This window comes from Austrofundulus limnaeus, unplaced genomic scaffold, assembly GCF_001266775.1.
Source record: "Austrofundulus limnaeus strain Quisiro unplaced genomic scaffold, Austrofundulus_limnaeus-1.0 Scaffold601, whole genome shotgun sequence".
Classification (NCBI taxonomy): Eukaryota; Metazoa; Chordata; class Actinopteri; order Cyprinodontiformes; family Rivulidae; genus Austrofundulus; species Austrofundulus limnaeus.
This window is the reverse complement of record NW_013953003.1, coordinates 284,554-304,917: the sequence shown is the minus strand read 5'-3', so window position 1 is coordinate 304,917 and position 20,364 is coordinate 284,554. Positions and strand designations below refer to the sequence as shown.

The 20,364-nt window shown below is 40.2% G+C and overlaps 1 protein-coding gene across 1 annotated transcript in view; it reads left to right on the top strand.

Moving 5' to 3' along the window:
* LOC106531143 (neural cell adhesion molecule L1) overlaps positions 1 to 20,364 on the top strand; it is a gene marked incomplete at its 3' end in the record, with an annotated part of 69,753 nt that overhangs the window by 3,100 nt on the left and 46,289 nt on the right. The window contains 1 exon segment of the mRNA XM_014026929.1: positions 19,452 to 19,818. Coding sequence (XP_013882383.1) covers positions 19,677 to 19,818 — 142 coding nt within the window.

The window sequence follows — 20,364 nt, the reverse complement described above, 5'->3', positions numbered from 1 at the left end:
CTGCTGCTTTGTCAGACATATTTAATTTAATTTGAAGCCTTATCAACACAAACTGGCTTCTTTCACTTCCTCCACTGCCGAATGCTAAAACAACAAGCAGACACTGCGCAGAAAATTGACGTTCTGTTCTCTGATTGGTTCGGCTAAATATCTGCCAGTGAAATCCTTGTCTATGGGAGAAATCCCAGACGGAGCAGAGAAGGAAACTAGAATTGAGCGGAGCTGCGTAGGAGCCAGGCTACAAATCTGTGCTTGTCAGTAATTTTATTCTGAATAAAAGCCTGGTGCATGTAAACGCTTGTCATGATCAAATGAATTCATGTTGTGCCCATGTAAACGATACATTCGGATGATTTAATCCGATTACATTTCAAACTGATCAGAGAACTCTGCACATGTAAACATGGTTAATGTCCTTATGTTTAAGGGTTGATACCATCAGACTCTTTACTTTCCTCTTCTCTTTGTCTCCTGGCAAGTTTCCCTCCTCCATGGTCTTTGACAATAGGGCAGTTRCCACTGGCACCTTGTTTTTCAACAGCACTGGTGGTGGTCGTTGACCCAGGTTTTGACTGATCCAGTATGGTGACACTCGGATGAACTCATGTTTGTTTTGGCAAAAGTGTTTTTACACCAGTTGTTCTTCCTGATGCAACCCTCACTATTTACCCGAGCTTGGGACTGGCACAAGAAATACACAGACCTATAGAGGCTGGTTTCTGCCGACTAAACTGCCAAAAATAGATTTAACTCAGTCAGTTTTACAGATATTGACTGAAAGTTTGGTGACTGTATCTGAGAATCATCCCAAACACATATTCAGAACCTTTGTTTTAAAATTTTCCATTCACTATTTGCAGTTCATTTAATCTATTATTTCTAAATATTTAATGAACCACTGTAAAACCTTTGAAGCCAACCAATCTTAAGGTTGCTGCCATACTCAACAACAAAAAAAATAATGATCTGAAAATATTGTGCTGACATTTGGTTAGGTTATAACTTGATTCCCAACATATTCTCTGAGTGATACGTATTGTGCAACATATTTGCCTAAAATTAAATAATATTATAGCCATCCCTGTAGATAAAATATCTCATGAACCACTTAATGGAACTTTCAGAAAGTAATCACTGTCTGTGCATCTACAACTAATTCACTTTCAGTCACTCCAAATTAAGATGGCTGTCACAACTAATTGGCATTAGTCAACACAAATTGGACACAACTCCAGTCAATGTTATGGAAACTGAGCTAAAATTTGACATGGTATTAGAATGTCATTCTCAACCAGTGGTGGGCAGCGCCAATCCAAAAATCAGCTCCGCAATTTCTAAATCACTTATAAAAATATTTGGGTCCGTCACTTCAAAACTGCTTATGCCATAGAAAAACTAGTAGAAGCTAATTTTAAAGCGCAAGTCACAATTCATGTACAATATATGCATAACACTGCCAATTAGCGGTTTATGAATTCTTTTACAACTTAATTCTGCAACCACCAATTGCTGGGGATGTGATTTCCTTAAACAGAACTTTGGCTCCTGGTGTAAAAATTAAAACGTTTTTGAGGATTACTAGTTCAGCTGCTTCTTTGTCTTTTTCTTCTGTTTATTTGTAGCTTTTTCATTAAAGAAGCATCATTAAAGTAATTTTAAAACTGTTTATTGGAAAACTGAAGCGATGCATTCTGGGTACATGATGGACTGACGGGAAACAAAAGCACYGTGAACAGGAAACTAGTATCTTCCCTTCAAAATAAGAGCTTGGATTTTAAAGTTTTTCATGTTTCCGTTGGATTTTAAAGTTTTCCAGTCCACCTGAAACTCATCAGACTGAAGAAGTCTCTTGAAGGAGAGACAAAACCTTTTACTAAAGAAGAACCATCCAGAGGACCTACCGTACTTATTTTTTCTTTTTGATTTTTTTTCTACCTGGATCAGGACGTTTTCCATGTAGTTGTTCCAGTTGACCACTAGATGTCAGTCTTCACCAGCATAACATCTTTAAATCATTTCTGAGTCTCTAGCACAGTTGGCTGATTGCTTTTGAGCTCCATCGTTTAAACTTTTTTTTTTTAAAAAGGAGCTCCGATTGTAAAGTAAAATAAATCAATACATACAAAATTCTAGTATGGATTACAAATGTTTACTGTTTTTGCTATTGCCTTCCTGCTACGTAAGCAGACACAAAGCATTGTGGGAAATCAGAACCGGGGCCGAAAGAAACAGTCCGCAAGGCTGTATACCTTCACAATAAGTGTATTTATCTGGGAGGGGTTCTGTTGGATAGATCACATGTGTTGTGATTCATTGACAGCCTCTTACCTTCCTCTGTTCAAGATAATGATGACTGGTAGATAATTAGTTATTAGCGGTACTGCATTTTAATTTTAGAAAGTGCAAATCCGTTTATGAATTATAAAAATTAGTAAGTTCGCTAAAGCGCAAATGAAATATTTAGGTCAGCAATTAGCGGATTTGCGCTTTAGCGGGCTAGTGCCCACCACTGTTCTCAACACATACCCAGAGCTTGACATCTTGTCCCATCGCATGAGACTGTGCATAAAGTTATTTTAAGGTTTGACCAAAATACTAACAAATCAGTTATTTATAAACCTTAAGAAGATCTTGCTTTAAAACTCATGAAAGACAGCAGGCAATATGCATTCCTTTAAGAAACCTTTATTAATAATATCTGATATTGTATGCCATCAGTAGTTCATCCATCCATTATCTTCTGCTTTATCTAAAGACGGGTCTCGGGGGCAGCAGCTAAAGCAGGGAAGCCCAGACCTCTCTTTCCCCAGACACCTCTTCCAGCTCTACTGGGAGGACTCCAATGTGTTCCCAGGCCAGCTGAGAGACATAGTCTGTCCAGCTTGTCCTCTGTTTTCCTCAGGTCTCCTCCCAGTGTGACATGGCTGAGGCACCTCCCTAGGGAGGCGTCCAGGAGGCATCCTTACCAGATGAACCACCTCAACTGGCTCCTCTCGACGTGGAGGAGCAGCGGCTCTACTCAGAGTCTCTCCTGGATGATTGAACTTCTTACCCTATCTGTAACGGAGAGTCCAGCTACCCTGTGGAGAATAGTCATTTCGACCGCTTGTATCCATGATCTTGTTCTTTTGGTCACTACTCAAAGTTCATGCCCATAGGTGAGGGTTGGAACGTAAACAGAGAGCTTTGTCTTCCAGCTCTGCTCCCTCTGAACCACAACAGACCGGTGCAGAGTCTGCAAAACTGCAGAAGCTGCATAAATCCGTCTTATCAGTCTCACGCTCCATTCTTCCCTCACTCATGATACTTGAACTCCTCCACTAGAGGCAGAACTTCACCCCAACCTGGAGAGAGCAATCCACCCTTTTCAGACTGACGACCATGGACTSAGATTTGGAGGTGCTGATCCTCATCCCAGCTGTGAACCACTCCAGTGAGAGCTGGATATCATGGCACGATGACACCAACAGAACCACATCATCTGCAAACAGCAGAGATGAAATCCTGAGGCCACTGAACCGGACTCCCTCCACCCCCTGGCTGCACTGAGAAATTCTGTCCARGTAAGTTAGGAACAGAATCTGTGACAACGGGCAGCCRTGGAGTCCAACTCCCACTGTGAAGGGGATGGCCCGTAACAACGGACCCACAATTCCATACTTGCGTAGGACCCCCCACAGTGTACCTCYAGYAACARGGTCAAATGCCACGAGGACCCTAGTGAGGGTAAAGAGTTGGTCCAGTGTTGCACAGCCAGGACAGAACCTGCATWGTTCCTCCAGAATCTGAGGTTCAACTATCAATCAGACTCTCTTCTCCAGTACCCTTGAAAAGACCTTACCTGGAGGCTAAGGAGAGTGATGCCCCTGTAAGTGGACCACACCCTCTGGTCCTCCTTTTTAAAGAGAGGAACCACCACCCCAGTCTGCCAATCCAGTGGCACTGCCCTCCGATGTCCATGTGATGTTGCAAAGGTGTGTCAACCAGGACAGACCCACAACATCCAGAGCCTTGAGGAACTCAGGGCAGATCTCATCCACCCCTGGAGCCCTGCCYCCATGGAGCTTTTTACCTCAGAGACCTCAGCTCCAGTTATAGACAGACCAACCCTGAAGTCCTCAGACTCTGCTTCCTCCATAGAAGACGTGTCGGTGGGATTGAGAAGGTCCTAGAAGTATTCCTTCCACCTCATCATCATCATTACTGGTTGAGATCAACAGCACTCCACCTTCACTGAGCACAGCCAGCAGTAGTTGTTTTATATTATAAATTTTTAATATTTTAATGCAGTATATAAAATTAGTGTGATCAATTATTTAAKGCTTTTCTGTGGCTTCATTTACCCTCGTTTCCTTTTTAAACTTCAAGATCAGACTTTGCTGGAAATCAWTTAGTTCTCTACAGGCTGATATAACTTTGAGAATTTAATTATGTCACATGGAAACTTCTGGACACCCCTCACATTAGTTATTAAAATGAATTTGTGACCTTTTCTGTCTGTTTTTGCAACATCATTTTAGAAAAATTCCATTTTTAAGTGATGTTTAATAGTTATAAGTACAGTAGTTAGTAACTTATCAGCCCTGATGTCAGTCATAGAGCACAAACTATGAAGAAAAGGGTGAAAATCTTCCTTTAGCTTAGGCTACTGGCTAGTCAAGCAACAACTTGAGTGCATAAACTGTGTGAATTTAATCAGAAAGTTTACAAAATAACTTTTCTTTCTTTAAAATTTGCTTTTGTTTATGACGTTTGTCAAATTGATAACAAATTCCTTATACTTAGCTTAAAAAATTACATATCTGGCCAGAGGGGAATAGTGTCAACAGAACAAATAAAGTTTCTTCAAATGCTCCTTTATTTTTTTGTTTATTTATTTATTTTTCTTTTTATTTGGGCTTGGGACCAGCAAAAAAAGAAAATCAAAGTTATTTTATTGCGGTATTTTTTCTTTGGCCATGGAAATGTTTACATTTACAAATATGATAATTATTGTGGGTCTGGCAGTGCTGTTAGCACACAATTTGTGTAGCAAATGTTCAGTTCAAAACAGCAACAAACTTAGCAAAAGGTGTCATGTAAAAGTGTTAGTTTTCTGTCACACTAGTTTTTTTTTGAGAAAATAGTATTTTATGAACCTGAATAATTACGTAGAAAAACAGATCCTAACTTTCCTAGCATGAAGAAAGATTTCCACCCTTTTCCCCACACCTGCACTATAAATGTTATAACTGCTGCTAATATGCTAACTATTGATAACTGTTTCAAAACATTACTTGAAATACATTTTTGTGTTTCAAAGTTAGTTTTTTAAATGTTCTTTTGTGTTTGACTTTTTGTGTAGTTGTTTCCTGTTGTGTTGCCTGTGCCATCTCTCACTCATCCTCAGTCTTTCCACCTTCACATCAGCAGCAAATAGCTGGATTATTGCCACAGTCTGAACCCCGTACTTCTGCTTTTTTACCTGTGCTTCCTTGAATTGTCTGTAAGATTTTGGCAGCCACGTCAGTGCTTTACTTTGTTTTATAATAAAATCATTTATTTTGAATATCCTCTGCAAATAAGTGCCAACAAATTCAATATACTGTGGTCATAAAARGAGTTTAAATCAAAGACAAATGATCATAAGTCTGTATTGTAGAGAGCAGAATTTGTAAGGAAGTGTGAAAGGATTTTAGGACTCTGAACATCGTGTTAATCTGTCGTCTCAGCCATGTTTGAGCAAAGAGTGCAGAGATGGGGTCACTTTTTCTAAAGTTGACCTCTGAAAGACTCTTGYTGGAGTTATCTTTAGCTTAGCCTCAAAAAGCAACAAGGTGGAGACTTTTAGATTGCAACGTAAATATATTTTATCAACGGACTATGCCATTTTCAAAGTGACAATCCAGTTCTGAATTATTTTAGAAATATTTTTATAAACAGAAATTTTGTACAACTTTTGTTTTATTTACTGAAAGATGGCACTGTAGTAGTTCTACGGGAAGAAACGTGTGCCAACAGAAATTGAATTTGAATTGCTCAGAATTAATCTGTATTTGCATAATGTGAAATCAAATGCATTAGTTTGAAAATTTATTTCATTAAAATTAAAACGAATTTAATAGTTTGAATCTGAATTCATTTGCTTTGAAACTATACTTTGTTGCATAAAAAAATTAGTTTAACTAGTTTCACTTACAAATCTTTAATTCAGTTTCAGTTTTGTTTGATTACTTTGCCTTTCTCAAGGACCTAAACCTGTGACACAAAAAACTGAATTTTGTAAATGAAACTGAATTGTAGCACTGAAAGTGGAAGTAATCTAATTGYATTTTATACAACAAAATATAGTTTTAAAGCAAATTAATTCAGTTTAATTTGAGTGAAATTCATTTTCAAACCAATGCATTTGGTTTCACATCATACAAAAACAGATTCATTGTGAGCAATTTAAATTTAGTTTCTGTTGGCACAAGTTTCTTCCCATACAGTTTAGTGAAAACTGTGTGTACATGTGCAAACTCCCTGTTAGTTATTTTATATGGGACGGCTGTGGGGTAGTGGTTAGCTGAGTCGTCCTGGAACCGGAAGGTCAACAGTTCAATCCCCKYTCCAGCCGTTTCAGTCGTTGTGTCCTTGGGCAAGACACTTCACCRACCRRGCCTACTGATGGTGGTCAGAGGGTCCGGTGGCCCCGGTGCATGGCAGCCCCACCTCTGTCAGTGTGCCCCAGGGCAGCTGTGGCTACAGTGTAGCTTACCATCATCAGTGTGTGAATGTGTGTGTGTGTCTGTAAGTGTAAAGAGCTTTGGGGTCCGAGTGGACTTGATAAAGCACTTTATAAATTCAGTCCATTTACCATTTATTCTGATTTGTTTGCTACACAAGGAGAGAGGATAGAAAAGTGCTTACATTACTTATTTTTGTTGGTATTCTGTGGGATATAAGTACTTCACTACTTTGTTTTTAGAAAGTAGTTGTAGTTTATTTAGTAAGAAAACTAATTACTGTARTTATGTTCCTCAAGCATTTGTTCTTTTGGTTAGAAAGTTGTACTTAACAAATATGTTATTGTTTAAATATTTTATAACATTTTTCTGTTTTGTTATAGTTGACATGTAGAAAAATGACTGATTACTCAGGTTGATAAAGGTAACTTGTTCTATTGGTTTCTCAGCCTGCTTTGTTACTACATGAAGTGTTAAATGCTGCAGAGGATGTTTTGTGATGAAGTACTAGAAGATGCAGTCAAAGATAAACTCATAATGCTCAGTGTGTAAAAAATAAAGTCTAGCTTACCTTTATAATATACTGATTTTAAGGCACTATAAAAGACTGTCGTGGAAATGATTTACCAAGAACGCAGAAACACGTTGGAATAAATGCACAGAAAGTCTGCGTGTTTGGTCAAATGGTTGGTCAAATGATTTAACTCTGAGCAACAACACAGCAGACGGTCAATCAGGAAGTCTGTCGTGTTGCGACTGCCCCCCCCCCTCAGCGGAGAACAGCCGATTTAAATATCATGTGACATGCTTACAACCAATCACAGATCGCCAACTGTAACCATCTAACCAATGACAGGGCTCTCAGATCAGAAGCTACCTTATCAAAATAAAAAGAGGTCATGCATTGNCACACACACTTTGTGAACTTTTCTTAGGTTCTTCGCTCACTTGAACACGTTACAATGAAACCTTTGTTTTGAAGAAATTAAGTCARGGTCTTTAAAGAGTAAAGTCATAGCAGATTTTCTTAATTTTCTTTTTCTTCTAGTGTTTCACTGTTTTGGCAGTGTTTGTATTCTGTTAATTAAACACATACATGCCTTAAACACGTACAGTAAACACATGTATCTGGACACACACACAGAAGCAAATATGTGACCTTTACCAATATAGAAGAGTATTCATTCATAATGAGACCACAAACACAGAGACCACTTTATCAGACAAAATTCTGGAGAATTCACATGACTTACCAGACACATAGTCCACATTTTTTCTGAATTTCAAACAAAATGCTCCGACCAGTGATGGAATAATGTATGARGAACAAAAGGCTTATTGAAAACACCAGAATCTGAGGATGTGTTTAAAACTTCAGCTCAGTTTCACAAATATGACTAACTTAGAACTATCATTCTGTTGGCAATCGTTGCATTTCTGTGGCGGGTATCTAGCATAAGCTAATCAGTTGTAGATGTACATCCAAACATCACAGTAGTTTTGTTTTTGTTTGTTGTTTTGTTTAGTTTTGCTAACAGTTTTGTCCCTGACAATATCAAGTTTTAAAAGAGAGATCGGTGAAGTGTGCTTAAAGAATTAGTTTTGAATTACTCTCAGTTGCTACTACACAAAAATTTTAGCTTGAAGAGTACCCCCCCACACACACACACACACCTCCCGTGTGTGAATTCAGTTTAAGCTGAAGGTGGGGGATGGGGAAACCACACCCAGTCACTTACAGAAACCCAAAAAGACTGACTGGAWTCTGTTTATCAGCAGTTTGTCCCAGCTGATGGGRGGGAGAATTGCTAGGATCAAAACTGTGCAAGACTGACAGAGGTCACAAACTGRCTGTAAGTCTGCCTGTCCAGGGAAAGTCTGGAGGCCGTCAAAGCAGCCGGCCTGGTTGTCTGGCCTCCGCAGGGCATTAAAATGGCAAAGATGCAGATGCCAACTCAGTAAAACCAGGTAGGAACAGTATGTATAGTCCCGCAATCACTATAAAACTGTTTTAAAGGGGACCTGTTATGCAAAATACACTTTTTAAAGTTTTTTTTACTCAACTTTGGGTATGTACTTCTTAAAAAAAACTGTCATAGGACCAAAAAATGCACCCAGGGGCATATTTACTGTAAGTAAATGTATTTTTAATGTATATTAACGACAAGTTTTATATTTCCGTCATTTTGTGTTGTCACAAGCTGTACGACAACCCACCTGAACCTGCGTTCAGCCCCTCACCTAGAAACTCCTGGGTGAGACTCCACCTCCTCAGTGTAAAAAGCCATCACGATGTTGTTGTGTAATGTGCAGCTCATTTCGCAACAAGTCTCCAATAGGGCAATGGGTAGAGTGTTGGACCAGAGAGCGGCACGGACACAATTTAATTATTTATTTTCATTCGTTATGAACACATTTTCTCATGTACCTCTATTGTTTAGCTTATTAAAGCCTTGTTAAAGCCTATTTGTTTGAGTTTCTGAGGTATTTTGACCGCTGCTGCTCCCTGCTCTGGTAACAGCATGCAGAGTGAGCGCAGAGCAGAGGAGNTTGGTTTCTCAGCCTGCTTTGTTACTACATGAAGTGTTAAATGCTGCAGAGGATGTTTTGTGATGAAGTACTAGAAGATGCAGTCAAAGATAAACTCATAATGCTCAGTGTGTAAAAAATAAAGTCTAGCTTACCTTTATAATATACTGATTTTAAGGCACTATAAAAGACTGTCGTGGAAATGATTTACCAAGAACGCAGAAACACGTTGGAATAAATGCACAGAAAGTCTGCGTGTTTGGTCAAATGGTTGGTCAAATGATTTAACTCTGAGCAACAACACAGCAGACGGTCAATCAGGAAGTCTGTCGTGTTGCGACTGCCCCCCCCCCTCAGCGGAGAACAGCCGATTTAAATATCATGTGACATGCTTACAACCAATCACAGATCGCCAACTGTAACCATCTAACCAATGACAGGGCTCTCAGATCAGAAGCTACCTTATCAAAATAAAAAGAGGTCATGCATTGTTGGAGTCTTGAAGTCTGGGCCGACAGAGTAAAACAGCCGAAACTTAGTTAACATGAGATATGATTACTGGACAGTGTCAAGGTAGAACAGATATACACAATTAATTCATAACAATCCATCCTCTTGAGTAAACAATACTCAAAACCAAAACAAATGGAATAATTATGAAACGTCCAAACACAAATGTATCACCCAACAACTAATACAACGGAAAAATAAGAGAAAAATAGTGCAAGTTAAAAGACGACCAACAACATGTACATTCAAGCAACGTAAAATACAGCAGGAAAAGCCATAAATGACAAATGAAACATCATTACACATCAGAGGAATCGATGAAGAAAAACATGTCGAAATTTAAAATAATTAAAAGTCCAAAACTCAGACAAGGTATCGCAACACAAGTTCTGCCTCCCAGCGAATTAGATTACGTGTACCACTTATGTGCCACCAGAATCTTATCTTGGATAATGTGTTAACTTAATAACAACTAGTTGTCGATAAATGAACCTTAAGTAATGCAAATTAGGACAAAGCGAGTTGAAGAAATGCTGAAGGCATTTACTTCTAGCAAAGCGATTGGACAGGTTCAAAAGCAAATCATAAATGAAAGACAACAAAACTTCATGCTTAAAGGTGCAAATGTCATTTAAATGTGCAAAATTCAGTTTCCATCTCATTCAGGTAAACTTTATTCCACCCCAAACAATTCAAGATCACTTTAGTCAAAAAAAAAAAAAATAAAAATAAAAACCCACAGTGCCCATAAGGCATGAACTCAAATGTATGGAGTACTGGCATGGGCTGGTTTGTGCAATGAAAAGAGAAGAAAACAAAAAACTAAAGTTTAACAAAAATGACAAACAAAAGCTAAATCTAAAGTCTAAATAAATTAAACTAAAGGAAATAGCACCCCCTCCTCGTGTTACACCTAAGCTAAARCCTAAAGTAAGCTTAGATCTAGTCCTCCTGTAAACGACATAGACGTTGTTAGACAGCAACTCTCAGCTCCCCAGACCTCAACACCAAACCCAGACGGGTGAATTCTCCCTCAAATATGTCTTCGTGGCGTACCACCTATAAGTACAGTCCATTTACCATTTAAGTTYMTTRATGATTCCTATGAATTTAGTAAAACATTCTTCAGATGGCTGGAAAAAGCATAGTTTTGAGTGGATTTAAAACATAAATTTCTGGGGGAGCATGTCGTAACTACCTGGGACACCTTGACTCCACAGCTGCTTGTTAACATGAACATGTGTCACAGACGTTTGCAAGTATGACCTAGGCTGCCTTTTGTATTAACTGGTTTCATTTGGCAAAACTGTTTCATTTTGCATGTGAATATATGTAAGTTGGTAGTGAGATTTAGGAAAGCTGAGGGGGCTAACCCCCCCCCCCCCCCCCCCCAAAAAAAAAGTGAGATCCTAGAATCAGCCCTGGTTACAGTTAAGTTGAGCTGAACCAGATATTTCACTGAGGAGATATGTTTTAGTCAATTTTATATCGGTTTAAGCCTGTTGAAAAAACTATAAAGTTGTGTAAATTGGGAGAGAAGAGTTGTTCAGATCTGGTCAGATTAGGGGTTAATAATTTTTTTACTAACTTAAAATTAGTTATTTGTTTTACTGCAGATCAGAAGAGATATCAACGTGCCTCAGGCTAATCAAACAAACCTTCAGAGAGGTTCAGTTTAATATTCTCACCTGATCCAGTTGTCTCAGTCAGGTACCAGCTTNGGAGTTAATGTCAACAGATTTTTGGAGGGCGTTACCAACAGAGCTCATTAACATAAACAGCTCTTCTGAACAAAAGTCAGAGCAGGCAGAACTAGAAAATGGGAAATTTTATCATCTGAGAATTATTTTGTGCATTAAATTGAATGAACAAGGTCTGGATAGCCCACAGACACACCATAAACATTTCTAGGACCCATAACTGGTCTGCTTTAAAGGAGTGTAAGAGACTTTCTTGGAGAAAGTTTGGTGAAGATGTTAAAGGGCCTAGTGCCTCTACTAAAGGCTCCAGCATGCTGCTGCCGAACTGCCGAAATCGTGCCGAACTGTCGCAGTTTTAAGACAAAAATTGTGTCACTTCTGTTCGCATTGCCGACATTTTGGCATTTCTTGTCACAACCCGCGGGTCGAACTTTTCACCCCCCTCCACATAAAAACACATACGAACTATGTGGTGTGATCAGAAGTTTGTGGGAGTGTTTTTTGTTTGTGCTGAAAGCACTCAAACGCTGCGTTTGCTTCAACCATTTGTTTCTTTTTTTTTTGAAAAAAGAAAGAAAAAGAAAAAAAAGAGAAAAATGATCGCTTCCAGAGCCGACTGTTGTCCCAGGAAGCAGCGATTTTTAAAGTTAGTCAAATGGCCAAAAACTCATAAAAGGGGATAAAACAGACATTTTTCACGGTGGAATCTGACTGACAAAAACTTTGGAACTTAATCTGGGACTAGTTTGTGGAAAAACAACGTCATGTGACGAGCCGCGGACTTTTGTCTTTCCGCATTGCACTGAGACGTATGCTGCAGCAGGAGGGGTTTCCCCAGGAGCTCGGCTCGGGGTGTCAGGAACTATGAAAGGTCAGTGCAAAAATGAATGTCGAACAACCACATGACGGCGCGTCGACCGGTCGGCTGCCGAGCGACCATACTGCCAGTTTAAGATTTACAAACTTCTCAGAAAGGATCCAATCAACCATCTATCCTTCCTTGTTCCACCAGAAGGATCAATTGTCACACAGACAAGTGTGCTTCAGCATCACAACCCCCCAWTCCCCAATGCTGCCACCTTCAATGCCACCCTCTGCTGGCTTCACTTCTTAGGACTTCACACCTCTCAGCTCCCGACCTTCATCACCCCCACTCACTCCAGAGGACTCCATCTCACAGTCTTCCTCCTCCACCTCCATCTTGTTCCTCTCAACACTTCAGGTGAGGAAAGAGCAGAGGAAGATCAGGGTGCGTAAGGCTGCAGGTCCAGATGGCATGAGCTCCAGGCTCCTGAGGTTCTGTGCAGATGAACTGTGTGAAATCATGGGATTTATGTTCAACCTGAGCCTGAAGCTGGAGAAGGTACTGCAGCTGTGGAAGACCTCCTGTGTGGTACCTGTGCCTAAGACCAAACACCCAAAGGACTTCAGCAGCTACATGCTGGTGGCCCTGACGTCACATCTAATGAAGACCTTCGAGAGGCTGGTCCTTAACCATCTACTCCCTCTAGTGAGGTCTTCACTGGATCCGCTGCAGTTTGCCTACCAGCCTGGCATCGGGGTGGATGATGTCATCATCTACCTCCAGCACCGAGCTCTGACCCACCTGGAGCAGCCTGGAAGGACTGTGAGGATCATGTTCTTTGATTTCTCCAGTGCTTTCAACACCATCCAGCCAGGACTGCTGAGGGACAAGCTGGAGCTGTCTGGAGTGGACCACCACATGTCCCAGTGGATTCTGGACCACCTCACAGACCGCCCACTAGGGATGGGTACCTTTGACATTTGAATCGATTTGGTACCAATATCCGGTACCTGGGAATCAGTACCGGTGCTTAACGGTACCAATTTTCGTTACTTTGTGTATGTTGTTTTTTTTTCAAAAATAAACTTTTATTATTTTTAATTTAACATATTTCTCAATATATAAAATTAACAAATATCAAGACAACATCCAACTCTCTGTATTGTAACATCACTTGTGTAACTTATTTCTTTAAAGTGAAAACTCTTGAAAACAACAAGACTGTTTTGTCTTATTGCACAAATTAAAATCCAGCTCCGTATTTCTACTCTTCGTATTTCGTATAGAAAAATTGTGTGATGGAGGTCCATGGGAGGCAAATAAGTTTAAATCAAATAAGCAAAAGAGGATGCAGTTAAAATAAATAAAAGGTATTCAAGCTAAGTTTTGAGCATCCAAAACGCACCCAACTCTTTAAAGTTGGCTGCTTGTGCTCTTTCAGGTCAGACGAGTTCGGACCATCGGGAAGCACCTCTGTTGTTTTCCTCTGTCGGTCTCTGTTTAATGGTGGATGAAATAAAGAAAGTGGCGGTACTTTATTTACTTTGAGCAAGCGAACGTCATGCTCACAAGATAATTAATCCATCAGATAATTCAGAGGCGGTCTGTTTGGCGAGTTTTACTCCCGGAGCTGCGAGGCTTTCAAGCTACGTTCAGACTGAGCTCTGCTGCCTCACAGAACAAGCGGCTGCTGACGTCATTACGCTTTTGCATGATGCTGCATTCAGGACAAGCATGGAAAACTCACCACTCTTACGCCAAACCGGTCGCAATGATGCATTTAGGTACCGAAACATGGTACCGTTTGATGTTACGTGAATAGATACTCGGTAGAACCAACAGAATTCGGTCTGTGCATAAAAAAGTATCGAATTCGGTACCCATCCCGCCCACAGTATGTGAGGACACAGGGCTTTGTCTCAGACACACTGGTCTGCAGTACGGTGGCTCCTCAGGGAACTGTGCTGGTACCGTTCCTCTTCACCGTCTACACCAGGGGTTCTCAAACCTTTCCTTACAATGGTGAAAAGAATTCCAGGGACCCCCTCATAAACCCCATGCTGTTTTCAACCCCTAAATTCCATGGGAATATGTGACCCTTCATATCGACATGAGGATTAAGTCAAATTTGGTCAAAATGACCTAATTACATATTCAGATTCCTGTTTTAAAAGCTACATTTTGATACCTGGATCATTCCGATATCATCAGCTTATCCAGAGATATGACTTAATTTGTCTTGTTGGTTATGATAATACATTCCTGTTTGGTCTGAATCCTAATTTTATGTAAATTTATTGAGTATTTTTATGTTAATATAAAGATTAAGCCTCAAATATTATTTGTATATTAAGATTTCCCAGTTAGAAAGAAACAAAATCATTGTTAGCTCACAGGGAAAAATTCAAAATCAGAATTTTTGTTGCTACTGCTCAAAAAAATGCTTCAAAAATYTTTTTAGGATCATATTTCAGACAGTTCATTCAAATGATTCATTGACAAGGCATTAATTCATTCTATTTTGACAAAATGCAATTCTTGCAAACGGTCAAATCAAAAACTTCTAACCCTACATATGTCTATTTCTCCACATCCCACTTTTGGACTTAATCCTCATTTGAATGTGACGGGTCACATTTATATTTTTATTTAGTCTATTATGTTTGTTTTATTAGTTCATAGTTCTCCATGCATTTAAAAAAATCTAATTGACAATTTAATGAAAATTTTCGAGGACCCCGAAGATACCTCTCACTGACTCCTGGGGGTCCTGGGACCCCAGTTTGAGAACCTCTGCTCTACACTGCAGACCACCATCAACACCCCACACTGCCACCTCCAGAAGTTCTCTGGTGACTCTGTCATAGTCTGCCTCATCGCAGGTGAGGACGACTCAGAGGACAGACAGTGGACTCAGAGGACAGACGGTGGACTCAGAGGACAGACGGTGGACTCAGAGGACAGACGGTGGACTCAGAGGACAGACAGTGACTCAGAGTACAGACAGTGGACACAGAGGACAGACGGTGGACTCAGAGGACAGACGGTGGACTCAGAGTACAGACAGTGGACACAGAGGACAGACGGTGGACTCAGAGGACAGACGGTGGACTCAGAGGACAGATGGTGGACTCAGAGGACAAACAGTGGACTCAGAGGACAGACAGTGGACTCAGATGACAGACAGTGGACTCAGAGGACAGACGGTGGACTCAGAGGACAGACGGTGGACTCAGAGGACAGACAGTGGACTCAGATGACAGACAGTGGACTCAGATGACAGACAGTGGACTCAGAGGACAGACAGTGGACTCAGAGGACAGACAGTGGACTCAGGACTTTGTGGACTGGTCCCAGCAGAACCACTTCCTGATCAACGCTGTTAAAACCAAGGAGCTGGTGGTGGATTTCCACAGACACAGACCCACCTCACTGACACCAGTGAACATCCAGGGAGTGGACATTGAGAAAGTGGGCTCTTATAAGTACCTGGGTGTTCACCTGAACAATAAACTGGWCTGGACTCAAAACACGGACTCTTTACAGGAAGGGTCAGAGCAGACTCTACCTGCTGAGGAGGCTGAGGTCTTTTGGAGTGCAGGGGGCACTCCTGAAGACATTTTATGACTCTGTGGTGGCATCAGCCATCTTCTACAGGGTGGTTAGCTGGAGTGGCAGCTTAACTACATCTGAGAGGAAGTGGTTAGATAAATTAATCAGGAAAGTCAGCTCTGCGCTGGGATGCCCCCTCGACACAGTGCAGGTGGTGGGAGACAGAAGAACTCTGACTAAAATAACATCATTGAAGAACAATGGGAGCCTCCAACCATTGTTTGAGTTGGATAGGTCCCGCCTACTCTATTGCGCCCAGACAGATGAGAGCCGTCAGGAGTCAATCTTCACTGAATAGGAAAATTACAACTAAACTGAACACTTTTGTGTGCTGGCAACCTGAGAAATCACTGGAAAGATGGGGTGGATCACTTTACCTAAAGTTGACCACTGGAAGACTCCCGGTGAGTGACCTTCACTCAGTTAACTCCCTTTAGCTTAGCCTCAAAATGCAACCATAGTCAAGACTACAAGATTGCAATGCAAAGATATTTTGTCAATGGATAATAGACCTTTCGCAAAACCCCGCCCCCAACCAGCCATTGTCCAATCACACGTTATGAGCATCTCCGGCTATGTATGCTAGGTCCGACATTCTACAAGATGGAAAAGTGGAAATGTTGTTCTTAATTAGTTTAGAACTATTTCAGTCATATTAATGTGATAAAATGCTCGTATGTGTGCAAACACCCTCCTAAATGTTTTGTTCTGAATTATTTTGTTAAACAAGGAGAGAGGACAGACAAATAATTACAGTTGTGTTGGTACTCTGTGGGAGATAAGATGACTTCCTTACTTTGTTTTTAGAATCAATCAAATCAATCAATCAAAACTTTATTTACATAGCACTTTACAAACCCCAAGGCGACCAAAGTGCTTCACAGCAAAAATAAAAATAAAAACATAGTAATATAAAAGCATGCAAAACAATCAGAACTTCAAAAACAAAACAGAAGGGAGAGAGAAAAATAAATAGAGAGAGTGAGACTAGGCTATTACATTACATGTGGTCTCTGGAGTTAAAAGCCAAACCAAAAAGATGGGTCTTTAAAAGAGATTTAAACTCAATAAGTGTTCTGGCAGACCGCACGGAAAGACTGTTCCAAAGTTTAGGAGCCACAGCTGAGAAGCTCTGTCCACTTTATTCACCAGCCTGGTGAATAAAGTGAGCCACCAGTCCTGGGAACCACCAAAAGCATCTGATCCTCAGATCTTAGAGCTCTAACTGGATGGTAATTATGTAGAAGCTCAGAGAGGTAACCAGGTGCCAGACCATTTAAACATTTAAAAACCAAAAGTAAAACTTTAAAAACAATCCTAAAAGAATCAGGCAGCCAGTGAAGGGAATGCAGTACCGGGGTAATGTGCTCAGATCGTTTGGTCCCCGTTAACAAACGAGCAGCAGAATTCTGAACCAACTGAAGACGGTGGAGCAGAGACTGGTCAATCCCACTGTAAAGGGAGTTGCAATAATCCGGTCTGGAGAAAATAAACGCATGAATAACACTCTCAAGGGTATCATGTGGAAGATAAGGCTTGACTTTACTGATGAGCCTTAAATGATAAAAACTAGACCGGACCACTGCGCTGACCTGCTTGTCAAATTTAAAATTATTCTCTAAAAGAACTCCAAGATTTTTATTAAAATGACTATCAAAATCCAAATAGCCAACAGCACTGTGTTAAATCCTACCAGCAGGTCAGTTTTGCCAAACCCAATGACCTCTGTTTCATTTTCATTTAGACAAAGAAAGTTTAGCTCCATCCAATGTTTAACATCCTTTAAGCAATTCTGCAGATTCTCCACATGCTGAGGTCCACCAGATCTTAAAGGTAAATAAATCTGAATGTCATCTGCATAAAAATGAAATGACAAATCATACTTRTTGAAGATGGGCCCTAGTGGGAGCAAATAAATAGAAAACAAAATGGGGCCCAGTATGGAGCCTTGAGGTACCCCACATTTAAGAGAAGCCTTTGAGAAATAAAAATCTCCAATATGAACAGAAAAATTCCTATCAGATAGGTAGGACTCAAACCATTTAAGAGCTGAGCCTTTCACCCCAACTGACCGCTCCAAACGAGATATTACATCTTCATGATCCACTGTGTCAAAGGCAGCAGTGAGATCTAGAAGAATTAAAACAGCAGAAGCACCAGAATCTACAGTTAAAAGCAGGTCGTTACACACCCTGAGAAGAGCTGTTTCAGTACTGTGACGTGACCTAAAACCAGACTGAAACTTCTCATAAATTCCATTCAGCTCTAAATGGTCCAGTAGCTGAAGATAAACCACCTTCTGTAAAACCTTTGAGAGAAAAGGCAACTTTGAAACTGGCCTAAAATTTGAAAGGTCGTTAAGGTCTAAGTTGTTCTTTTTAAGAAGAGGCTGAATGACGGCATGTTTAAAGGCAGCTGGAACACACCCTAAATGAAGGGAAAAGTTAACAAAACCAGCTACCCATGGACCAACAACGGTAAAGACCTCTTTCAGAAGTCTGGAGGGGATAAAGCCTGTACAGAATTAAGGCCTCAGATGTAAAGTAAAGAAAGTAGCTGTAGTTTATTTAGTAAGAGAAATAGTTACATAATTTTAATTTAATTTTAATTTTGTATATGCATGCATGCAAATTGACAGTGAGATTTTGGAAATCTGCTGAGGGCTAGACCCCCTCCTGATCCCTGAACCCCCCTTATGTGGCAGTATGTGTTGCTGCCATGAAAATTAATCAAAAACAGGAAACTTGAACATTTTCATAAATGTTTTCTACCCTTACTGAAAAATGTAATTTACATTTAAAATTAGCTAAATGTCAAAACATAGATATACATGTATTTACTAATAAAATGTTAGTGGAAAATCTTTAACTAGGTTTTCACACTCAGAAAGTGAGCTAAATGATGAATATGTGTTTTAATCTTAACTTGTTATTTGACACCTGGGGTCCTGAATCTTGTTTGAACTAAAACACAAAGGTGGTGCTATAGTTTTTCCACCTGGAACCTACATCTTTAAAAAAAAACAGCTTTTAAAGCTCTTAAACGCTGTTTTTGTAAAAGCATGTCTGAAAAAAATTATTCACAAAATGTTCCTATAAAAGCTTGGGCCCGCACGGCAAGAAGCTGATGAATGAATGAAAAAAGAAAATGTGTTTGTTATCCTTCTGACAGCCCTGCTGTCATGGTTCAGTGCTCACACAAACTCTCTGCTTTAAATCTTATTTACGGACAAAACTCTAACTGCAGCTGTGATTGGATCTTCATTTCATCATAATCCACACTGTCTATTTTGATTTCTGTTTGAGAATGAATATTCAGTGTTCAAACTGTTTAAAAATAGGAATTTTTTTTCACAATTACACCTTCAAACACATCCTYAACAAGCTGAAATATCTGCACCGTTTTTAAACGGATTGATTAAGATAATAWATGTCCTGTCACATTGTGTTAGCTCATGTTTGGTCAATTTAATAACATCTTTGTTTTGATTTTCTCTTTTCTTTCCCATGTGACCTCTCCACCTCCCCCCACTCTGTTCTTTGTTCGATGGGTCAACGCCCTCCGCCCCCTCCTCCTCCTCACCCAGAGTTGGCTGTTGAAGGAGGGACTGTGGACCTGGGCTCCTGGGCAGGAAGCGTCCGTCTCCGGGAGCAAACCACCAGATTAAAGTGCACCAACATTTATTTGTCTCCAGTCTCCAGGGGCTGCCTCTGAAGTGTGTGTGTGGTTTGTGCGTAAGCTGAGAGAGCGTGTGTTTTCATATGTTGATGAGTGTGTGGGTGTTCTGTGTGCTTTTTGATGGGACGTTAAGAGATGTGCATGTCACAGCATCTGTGGATGGGCTGTAGGGGGCCGTCCTCCCCTGCTCCCCCCCTCATCCTGCTGCTCCTTCCCTTGTTTCTGCTCTTCATGATGCCTCATTTAGCTCAGGGAGCTATCACCATCCCCCCACACTGTGAGTACTGCTTCACAGCCAACACCTCTGAACAGAAATGTAACTGGAAAACAGGCGCAGCTGGTCCATCAGGGCAGGTGGGGCTGCTCAACCAAATTCATTCACCCCACAAAGTAGTTCCTCCTAATAAACAAGGTTGTTTACTTAGCTTACATGGATTGTTTTGTTCTGTGTTTTTTTTATTTTCGTCAATTTTAAATGGGTCTTAAAACTTTTTCCTAATTAATTAATTTTAAATGGAATTTAAAATGGACTGTAGTGATTCCTTCTCAGTTTTGTACCTACAGCGGGTAAAATAAGTATTGAACACGTCACCATTTTTCTCAGTAAATATATTACTAGAGGTGGTAATGACATGAAATTTTCACCAGATGTTGGTAACAACCCAAGTGATCCATACATACAAAGAAATCAAACCATAAATGTCCAGAAATGAAGTTATTTGTAATAATGTGGAATGGCACAGGGAAAAAGTATTGAACATAAATATGTTTACTGAGAAAAATGGTGACGTGTTCAATACTTATTTTACCCGCTGTATATATT